At 41.3% G+C, this 24,405-nt stretch overlaps 1 protein-coding gene across 3 annotated transcripts in view; it reads left to right on the top strand.

Moving 5' to 3' along the window:
* The first annotated feature begins 3,994 nt into the window (after positions 1 to 3,994).
* Positions 3,995 to 24,405, top strand: part of LOC131101619 (alpha-catulin-like) — a 46,545-nt gene continuing 26,134 nt past the window's right edge. For all 3 annotated transcript variants that reach the window (XM_058046921.1, XM_058046923.1, XM_058046922.1), the window contains exon 1: positions 3,995 to 4,347. In XM_058046921.1, coding sequence (XP_057902904.1) covers positions 4,252 to 4,347 — 96 coding nt within the window. In that variant the 5' untranslated portion in view covers positions 3,995 to 4,251. The remainder of the gene's footprint in view (positions 4,348 to 24,405) is intronic.

Below are 24,405 nucleotides of genomic sequence, written 5' to 3' on the forward strand. Positions count from 1 at the left end.
GAAAATGTGGCACGTGTGTTTTAGCCACTGTGGTATGATCTTTGTGACAATGGAAAAGTGGTATGGTCCTTACTGTGTCTTCCTAGCATTCTCCAGGAACCAGGAAGTAGCATGCTAACGATCAGATCACCAGAAAAATCACCCCTAAATATGACTTTACAATGGTTTTTACTTTTCATAGAGGATTTTTAAAAAATGGTTTTAAAATGTAAGCCGTCTTGGGAAAGTGGTATAGTCCAGTTTAACATATTATGTCAATATCCAGGAAGTAGCATGCTAACTATCAGATGATCTGAAACTATCCCCCATTCCCCGAAAATGTGGCACGTGTGTTTTAGCCACTGTGGTATGATCTTTGTGACAATGGAAAAGTGGTATGGTCCTTACTGTGTCTTCCTAGCATTCTCCAGGAACCAGGAAGTAGCATGCTAACGATCAGATCACCAGAAAAATCACCCCTAAATATGACTTTACAATGGTTTTTACTTTTCATAGAGGATTTTTAAAAAATGGTTTTAAAATGTAAGCCGTCATGGGTAGGTGGTATAGTCCAGTTTAACATATTATGTCAATATCCAGGAAGTAGCATGCTAACTATCAGATGATCTGAAACTATCCCCCACTCCCCGAAAATGTGGCACGTGTGTTTTAGCCACTGTGGTATGATCTTTGTGACAATGGAAAAGTGGTATGGTCCTTACTGTGTCTTCCTAGCATTCTCCAGGAACCAGGAAGTAGCATGCTAACGATCAGATCACCAGAAAAATCACCCCTAAATATGACTTTACAATGGTTTTTACTTTTCATAGAGGATTTTTAAAAAATGGTTTTAAAATGTAAGCCGTCTTGGGAAAGTGGTATAGTCCAGTTTAACATATTATGTCAATATCCAGGAAGTAGCATGCTAACTATCAGATGATCTGAAACTATCCCCCACTCCCCGAAAACGTGGCACGTGTGTTTTAGCCACTGTGGTATGATCTTTGTGACAATGGAAAAGTGGTATGGTCCTTACTGTGTCTTCCTAGCATTCTCCAGGAACCAGGAAGTAGCATGCTAACTATCAGATCACCAGAAAAAATCACCCCTAAATATGACTTTACAATAGTTTTTACTTTTCATAGAGGATTTTAAAAAGTGGTTTTAAAATGTAAGCCGTCTTGGGAAAGTGGTATAGTCCAGTTTAACATATTATGTCAATATCCAGGAAGTAGCATGCTAACTATCAGATGATCTGAAACTATCCCCCACTCCCCGAAAATGTGGCACGTGTGTTTTAGCCACTGTGGTATGATCTTTGTGACAATGGAAAAGTGGTATGGTCCTTACTGTGTCTTCCTAGCATTCTCCAGGAACCAGGAAGTAGCATGCTAACGATCAGATCACCAGAAAAATCACCCCTAAATATGACTTTACAATAGTTTTTACTTTTCATTTAAAAAATGGTTTTAAAATGTAAACCGTCATGGGAAAGTGGTATAGTCCAGTTTAACATCTTATGTCAGTATCCAGGAACCGGGAAGTAGCATGCTAACTATCAGATCACCACAAAATCACCATAAAACGGCACTTTCCAATTGTTTTGACTTGTATTTTTTGTCTTTTTGACATTCGAAAAAAATGATAAAGTCCACTTCTTGTGAACATAACGACCCTCGTTATTCAACAGGTCACAGGAAGTAGCATACTCGCTATCAGATGGCAAGGAAATCTTCCAAAATATGAGACTTAACTCCTGATTTGACATTTGTTATGGAATATTATGTGGTCTTTTTTACCAAAAAAGTTCACTTTTGTTAAAAGTTTATTTTTCTCTTTTTGACATTTCCCCCGTTTATCAAAATGGTACAGCCCCCATCCTCGTAATCATCATTTGTTAGCAAGTTAATTGGGCTTTAATATGGTTAATTGTGTCTTCTTTTGTTCATAATAACATGATTTGCTCTTCCACCATAAGCTAATTGGACATTTATTGCCACGCACTGCCTGGTTATTGTCAGAGCGTGCTGCTGATTGCACAAAGTGTAACTAGCCAAAATGCAATTGAACAAGCACAATTCACTTTTCGTAACAGGTCAGCCTTGGCGGAGGCCTTCGCTATTGAGGGCTATTCTACTGTAGCTTAAACAGTGGTGCCCTTGTACCTTTCTCACACACACACACACACACACACACACACAAGCACACACATACACACACACACTGCTTGCAGAAGTTTGCAGGCAAGTTGTCAAAAAATGCAACGTGCCTAAAAGAGATTAGAGGCACTTGGGTAAATATTGAATATTCCGGAACAAATGAGACACTGTTTAGCAAAACAAGCCTGTTTCACAGCAGGGGGGGGGGGGGGTATGTGCAGGGAAGGGTAGGCTGGGGGGGGGGGGGGGGCACTGCAGCACTGTGCACGCTTCTTTTGTGTTTTTTTAGATAACCTAACTATTTCCCAGCTAACATTCACAAGCATCTCCTTCTGTTATCTCCATTCGCCTCTACAACTTATCAAGCGCCAGCAGAATGGAATGGTCTATAGTGTGTGTGTGTGTGTGTGTGTTGGGGGGGGGGGCACGAGTGTGCGCGGCACAATGAGCTTGTTATCACGGTGACGCTCCAAAGAGAGCCTGAGGGGCGATGAAGGAGAAACATGCAGATTATTATCTCTTCATCAAAGTGGCACAAAAAACACCCAAAGCAGCCAAATGCCTTGCATGCCCTTACAGTGTGTGTGTGTGTGTGTGTGTGTGTGTGTGTGTGTGTGTGTGTGTGTGTGCGTGTGTGTGTGATACATGTAAGCAAGCAGTTGTACTAAAACATGGCTGTAGGCTTTGAAATAAATAGCGGTAAGAAGCATGGGACCGACCCAAACGTATGTTGAATAGATGGCCGAGGTTGGAATCGACCACGGGTCTCCTAGCTGTGAAGCCTGTATGCTAACCATTCAATCACCGTGCAGAAAAAACAGGCTAAAAAGCCAAAGTATGTTGATTTCTTCACAACCTGCAAACAGGGCTGCACAGTGGACGAGTGGTTGGCGTGCAGGAGCCTTAATGATGGGCACTGTTTGACTCTGGAACAGACGACAGATATGTGAACCCTCGCCGGATGTCTTTTTCTTGGTTTACTACTTCTTTTTACACTTACATGACAGTTAAAACAATCATTTAACTTACTTTTCTCTACTTCTTTATTATTAGTAGTATTCTCTACTTCATTTACGCTTTACTATTTTTTTTTCACAATTAAAAAAACTATTATTTTTTACCACTTTTTGCCCCACTTGTAAATAGATAAAAACTTTTATCATCTTCAAGGAGAAACTATGTACGACTTTTTAAGAATTTTCTGGGTTTACACTGGGTTTTATTACTTTTACGCGCACTTAGAATACATTCCTGGTTTTACCTCTTATTTTTACGCTTGTAAAAAAATTATTTCTGGTTGTACTTTTTAGATTTTGCGTTTTTTTTTCTTCATTTAAACAGTTTAAATAATCTTTTGCTGTTTTTTACCACTTATGTTTTAGCTTGTATAACAGTTAATTTGACTTTTTCTGCAGTACTACGTCTACTACTTCTACTTGTACTACCGTGGAGACCAGTAAGCGGTAACAGTTTTACGACTTCTTTTGACACTGGTATGCAAGCTAAGCATGTTAAAATGTGACTTTAGACATTGTTTAGGAAGGCTTTTATAGCAGTTCTATGGTGGCCGCAGCTTGACCCTGGAACGGATTCATGTCATATGTTCCTATGATGTCCTATTTGGAAGATTTTCCAAGTATATTTCATTATTATTTCATGAATGAAATGTGAGTAAAAACACGAACGTAAAGACTTGTGACAAAAACCACCACGGATGTGTTGCGGTTGAAGTCCTCGCCGAGGTTTCCAACATTGCGGTCAGGCAGCACAAACATGGCGCGCACCCACCCAGCCTCCACATTCACTTGCAGGGTGCGTGCGCATGCATGAGCATGCACGCGCCTGCCCAGGGTGGTGCGCCGCGGTCGGCGGTCTATAAACTCGTCGTCTCCGCCTCGCCGAGCTCCAGTCAACTTCCACGCCGGGTCGAAGAAGGAGCGGGCGCCGTAAAACTCGGCGTGGCTAAAAGCTAAGCGGAGCCTCGGCGAGGTGAAGCAGGGAGTCCTCCCCGTCCGTACACCATCGGCACCGGGCTCGGAGCTCCAGGGCGAAGTCGAAGTCGGCGGCGTCGCGCTTGAACTCGGGCCGGGCGGAGAGGCGCTGCTCGGCGGGCATGGCTTCACCTCCGTGCGGCCACGGCAACTTCGACTCCGGCCTGGAAATCAAAACTCGCTCGGTGGAGCAGACGCTGATCCCGCTGGTGTCGCAGGTGAGTCCGCTTCTTTTCTTTAGTCGGTTTTCTTTGACTTTAGCACACTTTCCGCACATGTTGGTACTTATTAGCTTGGGAATGGCAGGACCCCCGCTGCCCCCCGCTGCCCCCCGCACACTTTTGTTGCTAGTTTGGCTGTTGTTGGGCAGAACCTGGAAGATTACATAACACGGTGTGCTTTTATCAACACCCCCCACCTTTACGACACATGTATTGGGTGTATACCCCTCTTTGTGTTGGTGTCGGCGACAAAAGTTTCCTAAAAGTTTGCTCACACTCTTTAGGGTGGGAATATCTCCATGAATGAATGAATGAATGAATGAAGGAATGAATGAATGGGTGCATACTGAGAGTCAAACATTCCCATTCCATCTGTTCCTCCATATTTGTTTACAACTGCTGAGATTCCAGCATATAAATGTCAGTATTATCAGTACAGTACTGGTACTTCTATGTATTTCTATACAAAATACAGTGTGTAGTAGTAGTAGTAGAAGCGGCGTTTTACCCTGAAGTATTGTGTGTTGACACACTGTCAGCGGGGAATGCTGGGAATCAAACCTTCACATTAACATGGGCCATCATGCATCACAAACCTGAGATTCAAGCATTTACAAGTGGAACCGTCATGCTTTGAAGCCTTAGGGTTAAAAGCTTTTTATTTTTTATTTTTATTTTACCCAACTTTAACGCTAAGCGAAACAAACACATCTTTGTCTTTTCTGTGCGTTCTTCAAAATGGACGTTATTGGCCTGACGCTGTTGCAGCGGGGATGCTACAAGAGTAGCATTTGTTGTATAAACAAAATAAAAGCAATCATTAGCATTCAAAAAGCACAGATGCGGTTTGATTAATATTATTATTATTGTGTGTTATTATGCTGCGAGTCCATCGTTCACACTTAAGATATCACATGTCACAGTATTTAGCCAAATGCTAATGCGTGACGGTGTTATGTGGAAAAAAAATGTGAATGCAGGGAATCGAGCATTTGCACCAGTCAAAACAAATGCCAAGCATTCATTGAGACTATAAAAGTGAGCAAAAAAATATGATAAATAGTAAAAAATAAAGAGGCAACAAAATAAGACTAAATTAAAGAAGCAGAGCAACGACGCCATCTGCTGTACGGAGGTGGAACCACACGCTCCCATTCAACACCTATTCAAGCTGGATTTCTTAGGATTTCTTGGTTCCCGTGTAAATGGTCTGTTGTCAACGGTCCCGCCTCCAGGTACACCCACTCCACTGTGATTGGTCACACCCCTGTGTGCATAGAAACACTTCCGGTTTGTGCCGCTAACCTGATAGTAGCGATTTATCTTTTTAAAATGTATTGGATCCCGAATCCGACTCGGCGGTCCGAAGTTTGAAGCCGTCTCTTAATGGTAAGTAGCTTTAGCATTTCCAAATCTATTTGTGGCGGTCCAAATGACTCTGTGGGAAGCCCAGTTTTTTTGCATGTCATATATGATGGGCCTTGTAAATGCTAATCAGGCCTTGTTGTGCTGGAGGCCACGGGGAGGCCAAAGGGGACCAGTGTGAATGCCCCCCCCTGCCCCCATTCTACTGGGAGATTCCACCCACCCCCCGACCCCCCTTGCAGGTCTCATTTTGCAGGTCAAAAGTGTAAAAAGGTGCAAGTCAGGTGAGGTGTTACCTGTGAGCTAAATAACATAAGAAGATTAATTTCTTGCCGTTCATGCAGAGGCAGGCGTTAAATCTGCTTTTATTTTAATCCTATTTACCCGCTGGTAAAATCATAGCAGCTGCTGAGCTATAAAAACCCCCCCCACAAAAAAATGCTTGTTGCTTCTGGCCTCTGTAAACTTTACTTAAAGATGTATTATCACCTCCCACCTGTAGGGGGCCTCTTTTAAAATCTAATCATATATTTTATTCACTGTTGAGAAGTAGGCATCAAGGACAGTCTGGGTTTTTTTCTTCCGTAACTCCCCCCCCCCCTTCTGTCAGCACGTTCCCATAGCAACAGAGCTCTGCAACGGTGAAAAGAAACAATATTTCTCAAGGCCTGCTTTGCTGCCGTGATGTCATCACATCCTTTTGCTGCTGTCGGGAGATTGAAGTAGACTTTAGACCCGCCTACCGTGTGTTCTTACCATACGGTCATTTATTTGTGGAAGCCCGCCTCAAATAAATTGCCTGTTTGACCTCGTGAGTCCCATTAATATGGGGCTAACGCTGCTTCTTAACATGCGTGAGAATAAAAAGAAGCAGCAAGAGGGATCGGTGTTGGGTGATATTTTATGTACCGGTACACTGGGATGGATTCTTCCAATGATTTGTTTTACTGGTATAACTGATACATGTAAACAAGCACAGCTGATTAATGGTTAATTAATTAAGATTAATCATACGCGGTCATCATGAGGAGAAGGGAAGTATTTACTCGACGGACCTCCCGACTTAAACAGGTTGAAATGGCGATAAATGCCGGTGAAAGTTGGCTAAATGTTTGCTTATAGAACGTGATTGGAAGCTAGCAGGGGTTAGCTTAGTTTAGCACGCTAAGCGGTTGTGTGTGCGTGACTCGGCCTCAATGAGTATATTTATTTTCCTTGAGTGTTTTAAGGCTTTGATGGAAGGAACGTTTTACAATGTTACAATGAAGACGTGCAAAAAATACGAGAAGTACGTTGAACGTAGTACTAGCTAGTCTTAGCCGTGAGTACGCATTCGCCACAAACACGGAACTTCAAAATAATGTCCGCCTACACAAAACATCGTAATAACTGTCGTAATAACAAGCACAGGCGTTACAGTTGGTTGAAGATTTAGTAGCAACGTGTGCAGAGGCCGACATCCCATTAGAACAGTTAGCCAGATTGTTACCAATAAATACACCTGCTTTACAATTTGACACAAGTGTATTTTATTAGACTATATATATATGTATATATATGTATATTTATATATATATATATATATATGTGTGTGTATGTATATGTATATATATGTGTGTATGTATATGTATATGTATGTATGTGTATATATATGTATGTGTATATATATGTATATGTATATATGTGTATATATATGTATATGTATGTGTGTGTATATATATGTGTATATATATGTGTATATATATGTGCATATGTATGTATGTGTATATGTATGTGTATATGTATGTATGTGTATATATATGTATGTGTATATATATGTATATGTGTATATATATGTATATGTATGTGTGTGTATATATATGTGTATATATGTGCATATATATGTGTATATGTATATGTGTATATATGTGCATATATATGTGTATATGTATATGTGTATATGTATATGTGTATATATATATATATGTATATATGTATATATATATGTATATATATGTATGTATATGTGTATATGTATATGTGTATATATGTATATGTATATGTGTATATATGTATATGTATATGTGTATATATATATATGTATATATGTATATATATATATATGTATGTATATATGTATGTATATATGTATATATATGTGTATATATGTATATATATATGTATGTATATATGTATGTATATATGTATGTATATATGTATGTATATATATATGTATGTGTATATATATATGTATATATGTATGTATATGTATATATATATGTATATATGTATGTATATATGTATGTATGTGTGTATATATATATGTATGTATATATGTATGTATATATGTATGTATGTATATATATACATATATCAAATTCAGTATGTGAATTTTCTGCCCAAACTGTTGGAACAAACAGACTTTTACCCCAAATTCTCGATATCGGGTTGTCAAAGGCTGTCAAAAGATTAAAATTTGTAATCAGATTAATCAGCTTTTAAATGAATTAACCATCACCATTGGCAGCTACGTGTGAAATATGCAAATTTTTACTGTATTTAATGAAGAGAAAGCTAGATGACAGTTCAAAATGATATATATTTGTATGTATTAACGGCTCCAAATGAACTGAATATGTCAATCATTTAATGTCAATGTATTTGTTTTCCAGCATACATACATTAAATGTAGCAAATAGTACATCCCAATGAAGAGTTACAAAGCGAGTGATATATGAATATGAATATCCTCTCTGTGTTTGCGTTATCTTCCTCATTCATACGCATTATAAAGCCGTTTTTGTGACGATCGGCATGTCCCTGAATGCATCTCGCTGTCTTGTAAGGAGGAACCTTGACGCTTGACGGTTCCCGGTATGAATGTACTAGAGACGTGTGAGTTGGAGATGCATACAGTACATATATAGTGTTGAAGTTGTACTGCTGTTGTGTTCAGGTACCAATGAAGAAAGCAGTTTCCACCATTCTTAAAGGTATCCCTCTGAAGGTGGAAACGGGGGGTAAAGAAGCTTGTTGTTGTTGTGTATGATTAGATGTCTATCTGAGAGGAAATGAGAAAAGCCGCCGCTGCTCATGTCGGGGCTTTGCTATCCCGTGTTGATATTCCCGAGCCTCGTTATCGGCCTCACTCCCACTGCGGTGTAATTATGAACACGCCCATCGCTGTTCTATTCAAGCATGTTCACTACTTTTATTGATTCTTTCCATTTCCCCTTTTGCACTTCCTGTCTGGCTTCCCCTGAACCACATGACCACTTTTCACTTCATCTCATTTACAACACCGAGGAGGCCTTTATGGAGCGTCGCCTCGGGCGAGGAAGTGGCTAATGTGCTTGACTCCCCCCCCCTTCTCCCCCCCCATCACCACATCTCCATACCAATGGCGGGCACCAGCTGTGATGCAATAAGCCTCCACGTGGAGAGAAAGAACGTTCCAGCGTGTCTACCTGGCCGCCTGCAGGCCAATTAGAGCTAATCTGGAGCTGGTGGAACACGAGGAGAAAGCACGGTGGTCTTCCAGCTTTGGAACGCTAAAGTCTTGCGTAAAGGTGCACACTTTGATCGGATCGTTTTAAACGCTTCTGACACTTAAGCCTCGTGATTAAATCGCTTGTTTTTCCTGCACGGATAAGCCAGGATTTTTTTTTTTTGTTTTTTTTTGTGCAGGGATTTTCTGCAATAATTGGGCCCTCCCGTCCAAGTTTGTTAGCTCAGTCAAGCTTCCAGGGGTTTGTGTTCTGCCAGGCTGCTTGTTTATGTTATTGCATATTTTTACACCCAAACAAAAAAGCTCACTGCCACATTTGAAAGGATGCAATTTGCTCGGAGAATTAGACGCTTTTCGCTTCGGAAGTGCAGAGTAAGCACGGAAATCATCCTCTTATGTCGTGTTGTGTTTCCAAAATGCATTCAACATATTCCTGTTTCATTATTTCTTGGAATAATCACCAATATTTCCCCACAGTATTGCAATCTATCTGTGGTGGGGTAAATTATGACTCTTGAAAATGTTTACAAATACAAATACAGTAAACCTTGGATATATCGGATTCAATTGTTCCCACTGGTTTTGTCCGATATAAGCGAAATCCGTTATATGCGTATACCGGAAAATGTCCGTTTTACGCATATATCGGATTTATATCCGGTATATGCGTAAATGGGATTTTATCCGTTATAAAAAGGCACTTCCTTGACTATGTTTCCAATGTACCTGGACGCGCAGGCAACGCTGCAAATGACGTCGTGTAGCGGCCTGTCACGATTCGGCCAATCGGAGCGCCACGATGCGGCCATCCGATATATGCCAGGGAAATTTCATGGAAATGCATTGGAACGGGACTGGAGATTTTGTCCGAAATAGGCGAAATCCGTTATAAAAAATCCGATATATGCAATGAATTTTTATTGGAAATGCATTACAGAAAAATCGGTTCTTTTTTATCTGTCCGTTGTGAGCGAATTTCCGATATATCAGAGTCCGATATATCCGAGGTTTACTGTAGTTTGGAAACGTTAACGCTAGGTATAGACGTTCTATACGTTTCTATATTGCTTAAATGGGATTTTATCCGTTATAAAAAGGCACTTCCTTGACTATGTTTCCAATGTACCTGGACTGGGCAATGAAAAGAGACGTAAGGTAATGAGAATTGAACTTTATTGGGCTCTGAGCATAACAAATTGTTAATTAAGCTAGGCCCTGTTACGCCCGTCAGGCCTACGTTATTTCCAATAGTGAGGTTAAGATCTCATTCACTGCTGTGCTAGTATTATTGACGTCACTCACTTTTAGATTTGTCCTAAATCTGGAGCCAGGAGAAAGACAATAGCCAGTGACATCAACAAGATTAGCATAACGATGCGGCCATCCGATATATGCCAGGGAAATTTCATGGAAATGCATTGGAACGGGACTGGAGATTTTGTCTGAAATAGGCGAAATCCGTTATAAAAAATCCGATATATGCAATGAATTTTTATTGGAAATGCATTACAGAAAAATGGGTTCTTTTTTATCTGTCCGTTGTGAGCGAATTTCCGATATATCCGAGTCTGATATATCCGAGGTTTACTGTATGACAATCACGACTTTTACATGGGAGGTCACAGCAGGGAGCTGCTGCTCGTTGAGAGGAGCAACGCCTGCTTTCTTGTTGCTGTTTCCAAATATGTCCGAAAGGAAAAATGCTCAATCTGTCTTATGCATTCACACTGTGTGTGTGTGTGTGTGTGTGTGTGTGTGTGTGTGTGTGTGGAATGTGAGATTGTTTGCTCGGAGTCAACAGAAACTACAGGGATGTGCGGCGGCGTCGGCGTCATGTGTCAGTATCGCAGCTCATTGGCCCAGTCGGTCGGCGCCAAGCGCCATGTTTACATCTAGGTAGTTGACTTCAGGTCCTGATGTTGTGATGGCGAAACCCTTGGTCTGACCTGAATGCTTTGGTTTTTCCCGTTTCTGTGGGACTGTAGTGTTGACATCTCCGTCCCGTATGTACAGTATGGTTGATGTGAGAGTGGAAATGCAAAACATTCCATGCCAAATGACTCTTCTTCTTGCTGGTGGAATGATGTGCTGACAGGCTAAAAACATGACAGGAATTTGTTGTTCATTGCGGTGAACTGGTTGCAGTCACGACTGATTTCCCGCAAAGGAGGATTCCTTATTTATGAAAGCAATATTTTGGTACTTAGAGCATAGAAAATTTATGTTTATGTGCAGGGCTCGACAATAACGATGTACCGATGGCCCGGGGCAAGTTAAAACAAAATTGGGGCAAGTAAATCCAATCAGTGATATTCCCGTCGGGCAAGTGTACTTTAGCATGCCGTACTGCTAAGAGTTTTTGAGTGTTGGTAAAACACGGACTGCGTAATTCCGCTGGTAATTTGCAAACCAATCCTTGCAAATCTTGAAATGGACCAATCAGAATCGTTTATTTAGACCGCGGTCCGTAATCCACAATCCGCGTTTTACCCACACCCGTTCTTGTTGGCGATCAACCAATCAGCGATCGTTTTACTAGGAAAACATGGCGTGCCTGCCAACATGGTCTAATTCAGGGGTGCTCACACTTTTTCAGCATGCGAGCTACTTTTAAAATGACCGAGTCAAAATGATCTACCCACTACAAAAATGCAAAACATCTATTTATTTTCAAATGTATTGAGGATTATTTGTACGTACAATGTATGTTGATGTACCTTACATAACCAAATGAGCCAATATTGCAAAACACACATAATTAACTATTAACATTTTTTGTAATTACCTGAGTTTACTTTGATGACTTGCACTGAATTGAACCAGCCAGGGATGCATAGTCCGGACAGTAGCTGCTGATAGCCAGCCTCAAGCACACTTCCAAATGTTTATCAGTCATGGATAATATCCGTATCATAATATCCGTATAATATTCCATATCCGTATGGAAGTGATATGTTTTTTGCCTTTTTACTTGGTCCAGTTTTTGCCTTTTTACTTGGTCCAGCTCCTTCACTCATTTTAGTGACCATAAACTTTAGCGAGGGCTTAAAATCTGACGCAATTCGCCGACTAGCTTAGCACTTTGCATCGTTGTTTACGCATGAGCGGTGACCTAAAGGTCAAAATTCAGTTGTCATCTGACTGGTTGTCCTGTATGTCAATCAAGTAACGGGGATGGATGATAGGCTGACATCGTAAGTTCTGCTGCACTTAGAGACGTTGTTTGATTTGATTGGTCGCCCGAAGGGCAACATTCAGTTGTCATCTGAATGGCTGCCCTGTATGTCAATCAAGTGACGGCATTGATGCTGGGATGATATTTTTTTAATGTCACGCCGCGATCGACCAGTACCACCTCCGCGATCGACCGGTAGATCGCGATCGACTTAATGAGCACCCCTGCCTTAAGGATTCCCCATGGGCAAGTCATTTTTGTTTTTAACGTAGAGCCCTGATGTGTTTCTATTTTTTTAGGTCCTCTCCAGCCATTGGGGCAGATAGTATTATTGATCTAAATACATGCTTAAACAGATTTAATTGAATAATTACTGCTGATTAAGATGTCTAAATTATGCCTTGGGTACCCCTGAAGCGGATGGTTGTCATGAATTGGTTTGCAGTTTTTGATCATTTTTCCATTAGCACAAAAATAAGCTTACTGAAAGGCGTCTTTTAAATACACGTAAACATCGTTTGATGGCGTGCAGCTCATCACACCTGACCAATGTGTTCCTCTCCCTCGCTGCCATCGATTCCCTGTTTAAGTGCTGATAAAAGACTCCCTCTCACTTGTGCTTCCATTGACTCTTCCAAGGCGCTGCAACGAGGCTAACTTCAGGGTGAGAAGAGCTTCTCTCACCTTCTGCTGGATGCATCAGTGAACCTCAAAGTGGCATCATCTACTCTCTTACCAGCTCATGTTGGCTTTATGGATGCATGCATGCAACCCCAAGTGGTACCTGCACCCGCTTTGGTAAATTAGTCCTCCTCGTGAATGAGATAAGGTCTCCTCCGTACATGAAGCGTTGGTTCTCCGTGTCCTCTGTGTGAACGGGGCCCCCAGAGCCGGCGCGGGCTAATAATAGTGAAGGATCCTTGTCAAGTATCGAGTGGCTGACTCGATGTGGCGTTTCCTTTGGGATTTGTTTCAGACAGCCGCAGTGTGGGAAAAGAAAAGGTTTTTTTTTCATTGTAGCGCTCGCCGCCGCAGCGAGGTGGATATCGGTGGAAAGAAGTACAATGAAGTGATTTACTGCCTTTCCGGCTGCTTAACGAGGTGGACTACTGAGAGGGCAGGTCTGTACACAACACTGGAACTGAGCAACATTCATATGTAGCAGGATTCTTTCTATAAATCCCACATAATTTGTAATCTGTAATTTCATATTTTCTGTGATATTTTTTCCATTGAAAATGAATGGGCAATTTATTTGGGGCTCCCTACTGGTGCTAAGTCATTTTCCATTTTCCATTACTAAAACGTTCCTGCTTAGTCGGCAACAGGGGTGTCCAAAGTGCAGCCCAGGGGCCTATTGGTCCACGGCACAGTCTAAAAATATAATTTAACTAAAGAAACAAAACAAAAAAACAACAGCAAAATTAGTAAAAACTGTAGTGATTTTACAAGAATAAAGTCAAAACATAAAAAAAGATAAACGGCACAGCAAAAAAATATATAAATTGTAATAAGTTGTAAATTAATAATTTAAAAGTGTAATTTTAGTAGCGTAAAGCTGACAAATTAAATAATATAATAAAATAAAATAATCATAATATGACAAACAAACAAAACAATGAATGAAATTTATATTTTGGTTGGGGAAAAAGTTGTAATATTATGAGAATAAAGTCAAAATATCAAGTAAAATTTGAACGTTATGAGAAACTTTACAAGTATAAAGTTGCAATATTTTTGTAAAATGATTCTTATATTTAAAAAAGCAACAGCAGAAAAAAACAGCAATAATTAATTGATTAATCATGATTAATTAATTTGAAAAACGTGATTAATCTGATTAAACATTTTAATCATTTGACAGCCCTAATATACCGGAGGAGTTGCTGGTTTGATTGTCAGTCCTTGCGTAATCGAACATTTAAACATTTATACATTTCAACAATCCATCTCCATTTTTACATTCTGATATTTTTCAAATTTTGCTTCTTTTATCAGCTCATTTAGGATGATTATGTTAACCAGCAGGACATATTTAAAAGAAATTCTATATTTTTCTATTTTTACCATTGAAAATGAATTGACATTTTGTCGCCCCCTGTTGGAGGAAATGAATTATACATTTAACATTACATGTAACACGATGCTTATTGTGTGCATGGCGGCATGGCGGCATGGCGCGGGTCTAAAAGTGGTCACCCTGACCATTGCTGGTTGATCCCCATCCAGTGAATAGATGTCAATACGATCCAGCTCTCAAGTGGAGAGCGTTGAGTCACGGCGAACCGAGCACAAACCAAACACCACATCCAAACCCCAGCCTGTCTCCCCTTTGTGTCGTCCAGCCATCAGATTGTGAAGAGTGTCCTGGGTGTTGACACACAGGAAGTGATCTCTATCAGCGAGGATGCGGTGCCTAATGTAGCGTGATGCTCCTTCCTTTCTTTCCATTTGAGTCCGGCTTCAATGGAAGCGGATGAAGACAAAAAGGCCCGTCAGACGGATGAAGACGCCAAGCGAAGAGCGAGGCCGCGTGGGTGTTGATGGTGGCCCCTCCGAAAGAACACACGTACGACGCTCAGTATTGCCGGGACAAAGATCCTCGCAGGGTGGGACGGCCCACTTTGTACTCCTACAATGCTCTTATCAGTGACTGATGGCTGGGATTGAGGGCGCTTTAGGATGCCCGCTGCCTTCAGAGTCCGTGGGGAATTTGTGTCCCATTCATTCTAACGAACATTTTGTGAGGTTGTTTCTTTTCCACGTGGTTTTCGTGAGGGTTGAGGTCAGGGCTCTTCTACTTTGTACCCCTTAAAGGAAAACTACACTTGTTTTTGGAATGTTGTCCATCATCCTCAATCCTTATGTGAGATATTTCATATAAAAGTGTCCAAATACGACAAGAATATGAGATTTGATGGAGATACTTTATTGATCTCCAAGAGAAAATCACATTTCCAGCAGCTCTGCAAACATGGAGCAGGACAGTGATAGTAATCTGCCAGCTGGACGATGCTCTCCATGGGATGATGTTGGTTGTCCATGATGATGCAAAGGAGCTCCCTGAGTGTCCTATGCCCTGATGCTGAGAATCTATGTTGATAGTCCAGTCCGGTTTATCATCCAGACCAGGGGTGGGCAAACTACGGCCCGGGGGCCACATCCGGCCCGCCAAGTGTTTGAATATGGCCCGCCTGTTCTTTCCAAAATATTTCATTGAAACTCAACGTACAACCTGGCATCATGGCTTGAGCCAACCTTTTGATGGTCGAAGTAGCTGTTTTATCAATTTCGTTATTTGATGTGGTCTGATGTTTACAAAATGCTCCTGAAAAAAGGGACACAAGCACGTAATAATAATAATTAAAATAATAATAATAATACATTCATTTTCTACCGCTTATCCTCACGAGGGTCGCGGGGGTGCTGGAGCCTATTCCAGTTGTCTTGGGGCGAGAGGCGGGGTACACCCTGGACTGGTCGTAATAATAATAATAATAATAATAATAATACTACTAATAATAATTCATTCATTTTTACCGCTTATCCTCACAAGGGTCGCGGGGGGTGCTGGAGCCTATGCCAGTTGTCTTTGGGCGCGAGGCGGAGTACACCCTGGACTGGTCGTAATAATAATAATAATAATAATAATAATAATAATAATAATAATAATTTCATTCATTCATTCATTTTCTACCCCTTTTCCTCGCGAGGGTCGTGGGGGTGCTGAGCCTATCCCAGCTTCTTGGGGCGAGAGGCGGGGTACACCCTGGACTGGTCGTAATAATAATAATAATAATAAATTCATAACGCACTTTACATCAAATAAATGATCTCAAAGTGCACATATAGCAGACTACATGACACTTTTACGTGTAAAATATGTGTAAAAATATACGTGTACAAATGGACTGTCACGTGTAAATTAGTATATAGTCTGCCCCCCCCCCCCCCCCCCCCCCCCATCAATTTTATTAAATCAATGCGGCCCGCGAGTCAAAAAGTTTGCCCACCCCTGATCCAGACGCACTCCCAGGTGTCGGTAGGTGTGAACCACTGTTCATGCGAATCGGTTCTGGGCGTGTCCTGTTTCTCCAAAAGTCCACCATTACTCTGTCTTGGTGGCGTCAAGTTGCAGGTGGTTTGCATCGCACCAGATGATGCATCTTCCCGATACATCCCATGATGGCCGTGTCATCGGCCTACTTCTTTACATGGTAGAGCTGGGTAGTAGAGTATGGGTAGTTTCAGGTACTGCAGTCTGCCAGTCAGGTAGCATGTGATCCTACTCCCATCTGTTAGTTTGTCCCAAAATGTAATCCTCACGGCACCATCGTTATTATTAACAGTGTTACGACGATCGAATTACGTTACTGGCGCATGGACACCAGTACCAGCTAGGTACTAGCCTTATCTAGTTGTCAGCGTCACGCTACATAAAAAGTACATATGTTTTTATTTATACAGTAAACCTGGGATATATCGGATTCAATTGTTCCCACTGGTTTTGTCCGATATAAGCGAAATCCGTTATATGCGTATACCGGAAAATGTCCGTTTTACGCATATATGGGATTTATATCCGGTATATGCGTAAATGGGATTTTATCCGTTATAAAAAGGCACTTCCTTGACTATGTTTCCAATGTACCTGGACGCGCAGGCAACGCTGCAAACGCTGCAAATGACGTCGTATAGCGGCCTGTCACCATTCGGCCAATCGGAGCGCCACGATGCGGCCATCCGATATATGCCAGGGAAATTTCATGGAAATGCATTGGAACGGGACTGGAGATTTTGTCCGAAATAGGCGAAATCCCGTTATAAAAAATCCGATATATGCAATGAATTTTTATTGGAAATGCATTACAGAAAAATTGGTTCTTTTTTATCTGTCCGTTGTGAGCGAATTTCCGATATATCCCAGTCCGATATATCCGAGGTTTACTGTAACAATATAACTAAAAATAAGGCTGCACGGTGTACAAGTGGTTAGCGCGCAGACCTCACAGCTAGGAGACCCGAGTTCAATCCCACCCTCGGCCACCCTAATTGGCCACAGGTATGAATGTGGGTGGGAATGCTTGTTTGTCTATATGTGCCCTGGGATTGGCTGACCACCAGTCCCGAAGACAGCTGGGATAGGCTCCAGCACCCCCCGGACACTAGTGACGATAAGCGGCATAGAAAATGGTTGGATTACAGAACTTTAAAAACATTTGAAGACAAACCAAAAAGCTCAGTTGTCCCCATCCTCGCATAAATGCTGAGTCAGGGTTTTGGAAAACCTCCAATCTCCAGCCATGACCAATTATGCAAATGAGACGATGACATCATCACCAACACTTTGCCTCGGCCAAGAGTCTTATTGTGCTAAACCCCCAAAGAGTAAACAAGGGGGGGTAAGTTTGGTACAACGCGGTAAACTCTGCCTTTTGCAACTTTGACACCTCCGACTCGGCGCAGATGCGAAAATGTTTGGCATTCTCCTCTTCCTCTTCCTCTTCCTCTTCCTCTTCCTCTTCCTCCGTGTCCTTCACGCTCGCTTTGTTCCGTCGTGTTAACGCTCATCTCCTTAAAAGAACTCATTATCTGCAAAAAGGGAGTCGTTCAGAGGCGCTCCAGGAAAGTAATTAACACTTACAAGGCAAACCCGAGGCTTCCTCTGCCGCGGTACAGTTGGGGGGGCGTGGGGGTGGGGGGGGGGGGGCAAACGTGTCGACTCAGAGCTTTTTTGGCGGCTTCGCTTCGTGCGCTCATCAGCGATCAAGTCTGCCAGCACAAATGACAGCTAATTTCTATGGAGGACCAAAACTGCCAAAATAATAAATAAATAAATAAAAGTGAAAATAAAAACAAAAATGAAAAAAAAAATTAAATACACAAAAATAAATATAAATGGAAATAAAAACAAAAATAAAAAAATATTATAGAGTGCTTTTTTTATTTATTGATATGTAATTCTATTTATATATTTATTTCTACATTTATTTTTGTATTTATTTTTAATTTTTGAATCTTGTTTTTTATTTTTGCTTTTATTTATTTATTTATGTATATATTTTTTTATTTTTGTTTTTATTTCCATTTATATTAATTTTTTTGTATTTAATTTTTTTATTTTTTTTTTTCATTTTTGTTTTTATTTTCACTTTTTTTTATTTATTTATTTATTTATTATTTTGGCAGTTTTGGTCCTCCATAAATTTCCACATAGACTTTCCCATCCAGGATGATAAAAGTGTGGTCTGTTGCTTCCCACATGCAAGCCCCCCCACCCCCGGGGGGCCTTTAGCCCAGTTCCGAGGGATCCCAGACGCAAATGCCAACACAGGAGCGCAGCCAACGCGGGAGGAAGGGTGAGCACATGACCGCGAGGCTGCTCTCATGTGACTCCCGCGGTGTGCTGGCATCGTGACCGCCATGTTTAGCTGTGATGTTACCATCGGGTCAATCCCTAAACGTCCCGTTGGTGATCTTTCGCTGATGCCGATTATTACCCCGCCTCTTACTCCCTTTTTTGAACCCCTTATGGTGCCATTTCAGTCCTCGGGAAATTCAATGTAGAAATCCACAATAAAATACATTTGTGTCCCGATTTAAAATGCAAATAAAAAAGCTTAAAAAACGTATTAATATGAGTTTTTAAAAATGTAGTAATGTAACACATCATCCCCCATTACACTCAATTTGGTCTGTCTTTCTATTTCCTGTGCGTGATAAAGATATAAAAACAGCTAAAAATAGATCCAACTATGCCGCCTACAAAGACTGCCGTTAAAACATGGTTTTATAGTTTATACACAGGTACAATCATGCTAACATGTAATACTACAATACTTTGGCCATTCGAAATATTATAGGAACTTCAAAGTACTTGGGGCATTGATTTCCCACAGCAATATAGAAACGTATAGAACGTCTATACCTAGCGTTAACGTTTCCAAACTACAGTAAACCTCGGATATATCGGACTGGGATATATCGGAAATTGGCTCACAACGGACAGATAAAAAAGAACCAATTTTTCTGTAATGCATTTCCAATAAAAATTCATTGCATATATCGGATTTTTTTATAACAGATTTCGCCTATTTCGGACAAAATCTCCAGTCCCGTTCCAATGCATTTCCATGAAATTTCCCTGGCATATATCGGATGGCCGCATCGTGGCGCTCCGATTGGCCGAATGGTGACAGGCCGCTATACGACGTCATTTGCAGCGTTTGCAGCGTTGCCTGCGCGTCCAGGTACATTGGAAACATAGTCAAGGAAGTGCCTTTTTATAACGGATAAAATCCCATTTACGCATATACCGGATATAAATCCCATATATACGTAAAACGGACATTTTCCGGTATACGCATATAACGGATTTCGCTTATATCGGACAAAACCAGTGGGAACAATTGAATCCGATATATCCCAGGTTTACTGTATTAAATTTGTAAAACTTTGTGCTTAAGGTGCCACGCATAATAAAAATGTAATATGATTTTTTTTCTCATTTTGTCAAAAACTTCAATTCTAACAGGAGTCAATGAGGTGATCATTACTTTTTAAAAATAGTAAAAAAAAAAACTTTTTGCCCTTAAGGCCTGAAAAGGTACACCAGATAAAATAAAAATGTAAATAAATAATCACTTTAGTTTCATTCAGATTAGTATTAATGAGTCAATTAGTATTAAATACCAACATATTAATAAAGAGTACACACATGGTGGTATTAATATACTAATGGCCCGCCAAGAAATAATGACAAAACGGAAACAGTGCCATGTAGTTCCTGTCGTGTTGTGGCCGGACAAGCGGGAATAAAACGCCTTGTGGAACGTGAGGGCTGTAGTTGAGTCGGAGTCGGAACGTTTGTATGCCTTCCGTCCTTCCTTTGCCGCCTTGTTTCCTCATTCCAGTTCCCCCTCACACGTTTTAGCATTCTGCAGTCCCTGCCTATCTTCACAGCGCTTAGGCCTCTCACTTTGAATCTTAATCTCTCCAGAGAGTCTGGTGTGCCCGGATCAACTTATTAGCCATGCGGGGCCGTGAAACGGGAGCCAAAGGCTGCAGGTAAGCGCACAAAGCCCAGACGGCCGCAAGCGGAGACGGCGAGACGACATCAACAGCGACGCCGTGCAGTAGAAGGACAAAGCCGCCAGTCATGTCAGTCTTGCGATCTTTGCCGCCTGGGGAAGAACATGTGGCGTATTTATCTCCTCGGTAGTAGGACACCGTTGGTCGACGTCGTCCAACCTTGACAAGTCACCGAGAGGCACGCTGCTTTATCGTAACGTGGCGCGAAGCTCCCCCCCCCCCTTGTCGCTATTTCTGGGCGACAGCAGGCGGGGAGGGGTCGGCCGGGATACCTCAAAAGACTGGACGCGCTACAAATAAAGATCCAGTTCACCGCTCGACCTTTCCAGGCGTATTTTACCAGCTGGAAGGTCCTAAAGATGGATCCCGGATATTTAAAGGGGACCTATGATGCTTTATATTGAGTTGTGGACTCCTATAGAGCAGCTACACACAATAACCACACAAAGCGTTCCAGATCTTTTGATGTTTGTTATGATTAATTCATGTCGGCATTAACTTTTCCTCTCAAGTGTCAAACATTCTCGTCTTTTTTTCTTCCTTTTTGGGGTGGGATGATTTGTCTTTTCTGTCCTCACCTGCCATCTTTTGTTGAAGAGGGAGGGGGTGGGGGTTGGAAAGGGAATATTGAGTTTGATTTACGCTCGGGGGCGTCTCAGAAACGAACCCGACGTCTTCTTTCCCGCAAACACGAAGCCGTCGTCTTTTGTGTTGAGCGGCGATGGCGTCCTCGCTCGTGGCGTGCGACCTTTCTTTAGCGGAACATTCTATAGCTGTGGGAGGAATAGTGCAGCTTTGGCACAATGTCGGCTATTATTTGAGCGGGACTTGTAATTAGCCGTGTTGATGACGGATGGAATGTTCCGGAGTTGGCAAGCAAGACGCTGACTGACATTGGGTTTTTTTTTTTTGGATGGGAACATGAGATTATGTCATTTCAGCGCCACAGATAGATGACAGTCCTGTGGGAACCAGCGTATGATGAATCCCGATGTCCTTATACGGCGTTCCGCTTCTTAAAATTGGCCACGGCGACTCATCAGTCTTTTTGGCAGCCTACCGAGGTTACCGAGAGGCTGGTCAATAGCCCGAGTCCACGCTCGACGACTGGCTGCCTTCCTATCGAGTTTCGGGAGAACTTTTCAACAAAAGTGTGAGAAGGCGGCAGGGAGGGAGGGAGGGAGGGAGGAAGCATGCCTCTGGGTCGCCTTTTGCTTTCTTGTGAGGTCGCACAGGAAATTTAACTGCAGCATCGCAAGAGAAAGAGAGGGGGGGTGGACCCCCCCCGTCCCCGTCCCCCCGTCCCCCATCAGATGGTCTCAGATCTCAGATCCCGACCTAGATTAGGAGTAAATGACTCTGGTCCTCAAGCCTGTTATTGTCTTCTGCTGCCGAGTCGGGTTGTTATGCAGAATCAGTATCACCCCCCCCCCCCTTTTTGTGGCTTCACATTATCTAATATTTCAAAATATACTCATTCATAAATCATGCTGTTTTGTGGCTGAATACGGTCTCTAAAGATATGCAAATGTTGGCCTCGCATGAAAATAAAGATCTATATCAAGTAACATACAAGCATAAGGCATTCAGAAGATGCATTCAAAGACCTAGTGATTTGTAGTCTTCTACTCTGGCCACTAGGTGTCAGTCATGTTTGGAACAACAGGCTTTTATTGTAGGTTTGAATGATCTCCCAACAAGCCTGGTTACCAACATCATGCCAACATCAGGCCTACCAGGCTATTGTTGCAGTTGTAACCTATGCCAAGATAAAACGACATCACTTCCTGTCTGCCCACCTCCACTTGGTATTATTTTTATGTCTTATTTTGTCTTTGATATCTGCTAATAGGAGTTTAAAAGTGACTATAGGGGTGTTATCTCATGACTGTAGGGCTCTAATAATGTTATAAATCACATTGGGAAGGTAATAAGTACATTTACTTTGCTTAATGTGTATTTTATTCCTCTTTTATTAGTCAAAATATATCAAAATGCAAATGATATGAAGTATTCTGCTCACTAGGCGTTCGATAGCAATTATACAAAAATAGAGACATTAGCTTACATGACATTATTTTAACATTGCATAAAGTCAGCCATTGCATGTCCGTCCTCCCATTTCATGTGGAAGTGGTACATTTTTGGCTTCTATTTGCTTGCTAGCTAGTGGCGAGTGGCTAATCTTGAGTCTCTGTAGTCAAATAGCTGTGCAGTTCTTTGTAAACAATGAATAGTAGGGGTGTAAAGGTGACTATAGGGGTGTTACTTCATGTTTACAGTGCTCTAGTAATGTTAAATTGTATTTAGAAAGTTAAAAATATTACAAAAGTATTTAATTTATTAACATCTTATATTGCGGCAATTAATTTAACATGTAAATTCGTACAAACGAGGGACGACAAAGCTGAGATTTATTATTAGTTATTAGGATAAATACTTCACTTCTCGCCTTGACGTTGTGCCTTTTGTTCTACTGTCGCCATTTTAGCTTTTGAGGTGTGGGGGGTGGTTACTTTTAAACTGTTTTTGCACACGGGACAAAAACAATGATGCAAATTCCAATTTCCCCACCATTCAGCCTGCCACAGATAGATGGCAGTCCTGTGGCAGGCAGTCATTGCACAGCAGGATGGGTTCTAGACCATCCGTGGGTTATTTGACATACTGAGTTGGTCCAGAAGTGACGATGGCGACCGACCATAGCAGACATCGCGGCGTGACGGTTTGTGTTACAGCGGCGAGATCGATTCCCTCGCTCGCCTTCTCCCGTCTCGCTGAACCTCAGATTGCAGTTGACGCGGCCGTCGTTTCACGTTTGGCTTCCGATCCAAACCAGCTGTCATTTTTTTTCCCTCCCCCTGAGAGGGTTTGAAAGGCGGTCCACCTCAAAACTTGGTCATGTCGTCTTTTTTTTTTTTTTCCTCCGCTGTTATCTCGCCATGGCAGCCATCCATCCGCTTATCCCTTTGCTTTATCGCTTGTTCCTTATCAGCTGCTGCTGGTTCCTCTCTGGCCTTCCCCAGCAGTATATCAGGAGGACGGATAAAGTTCTGGTCCTTCATTCTTTTAAGAGAGGTCATACGTAACGCTCGCTGATAAAAACCTCTTGTCGTCTCAGTGTGGGATGATGTTTGGAGCTTTAATGAGTTAGCGCTTTAGCATTTCATTTATTTACACTGCAACTCTGCACTCCTAGTACATGGACCAAGGAGCGGGATGCAACACTAATAAAGTGATGCTAACATGCTAAAATGTTACGCTCATATTTTAACAATCAAACTTACAGCTCTCACTTGTCTACCTGGCCGATGGCATTTTCAGATGTGTAGTGAAGCCTGGTGAAGGTGCTTTTTAAACCAAAATGTCCAAAATGTCCCAAAGATGGTGCATCTAGTACAGGGGTGGGCAAACTTTTTGACTCGCGGGCCGCATTGATTTAACAAAATTGCCGGGAAGGGGGCGGGGGGGGGGGGGGGGGGGGGGGTGGTATATAGTATTTTACACGTAACAGTCAATTTTTACACCTATATTTTTACACATATTTTACATGTAAAAGTGTCATGCAATCTGCTATATGTGAACTTTGAAATCATTTATTTGATGTGAAGTGTATTAGAAATTAAATGTATTATTATTATTGTTATTATTATTATTTTTATTATAATTAGTATTGTTATTATTATTAGTTATAGTAATGTTATTATCATTATATAATATAATATATTATAATTATTATTTATATTATTATATAATATATTATTATATATTAATAATAATAATATTATTACTATTATTATATTAATATTATTAACAACAATATTAATATAATAATAGTACTATTATTATTAACAACGACATTATTATTGTTATTATTCTTATTATTTTTACTATTGTGCTTGTGTTTTTTTTTCCAGGAGCATTTTGTAAACAACAG

This window comes from Doryrhamphus excisus, chromosome 14, assembly GCF_030265055.1.
Source record: "Doryrhamphus excisus isolate RoL2022-K1 chromosome 14, RoL_Dexc_1.0, whole genome shotgun sequence".
NCBI lineage: Eukaryota > Metazoa > Chordata > Actinopteri > Syngnathiformes > Syngnathidae > Doryrhamphus > Doryrhamphus excisus.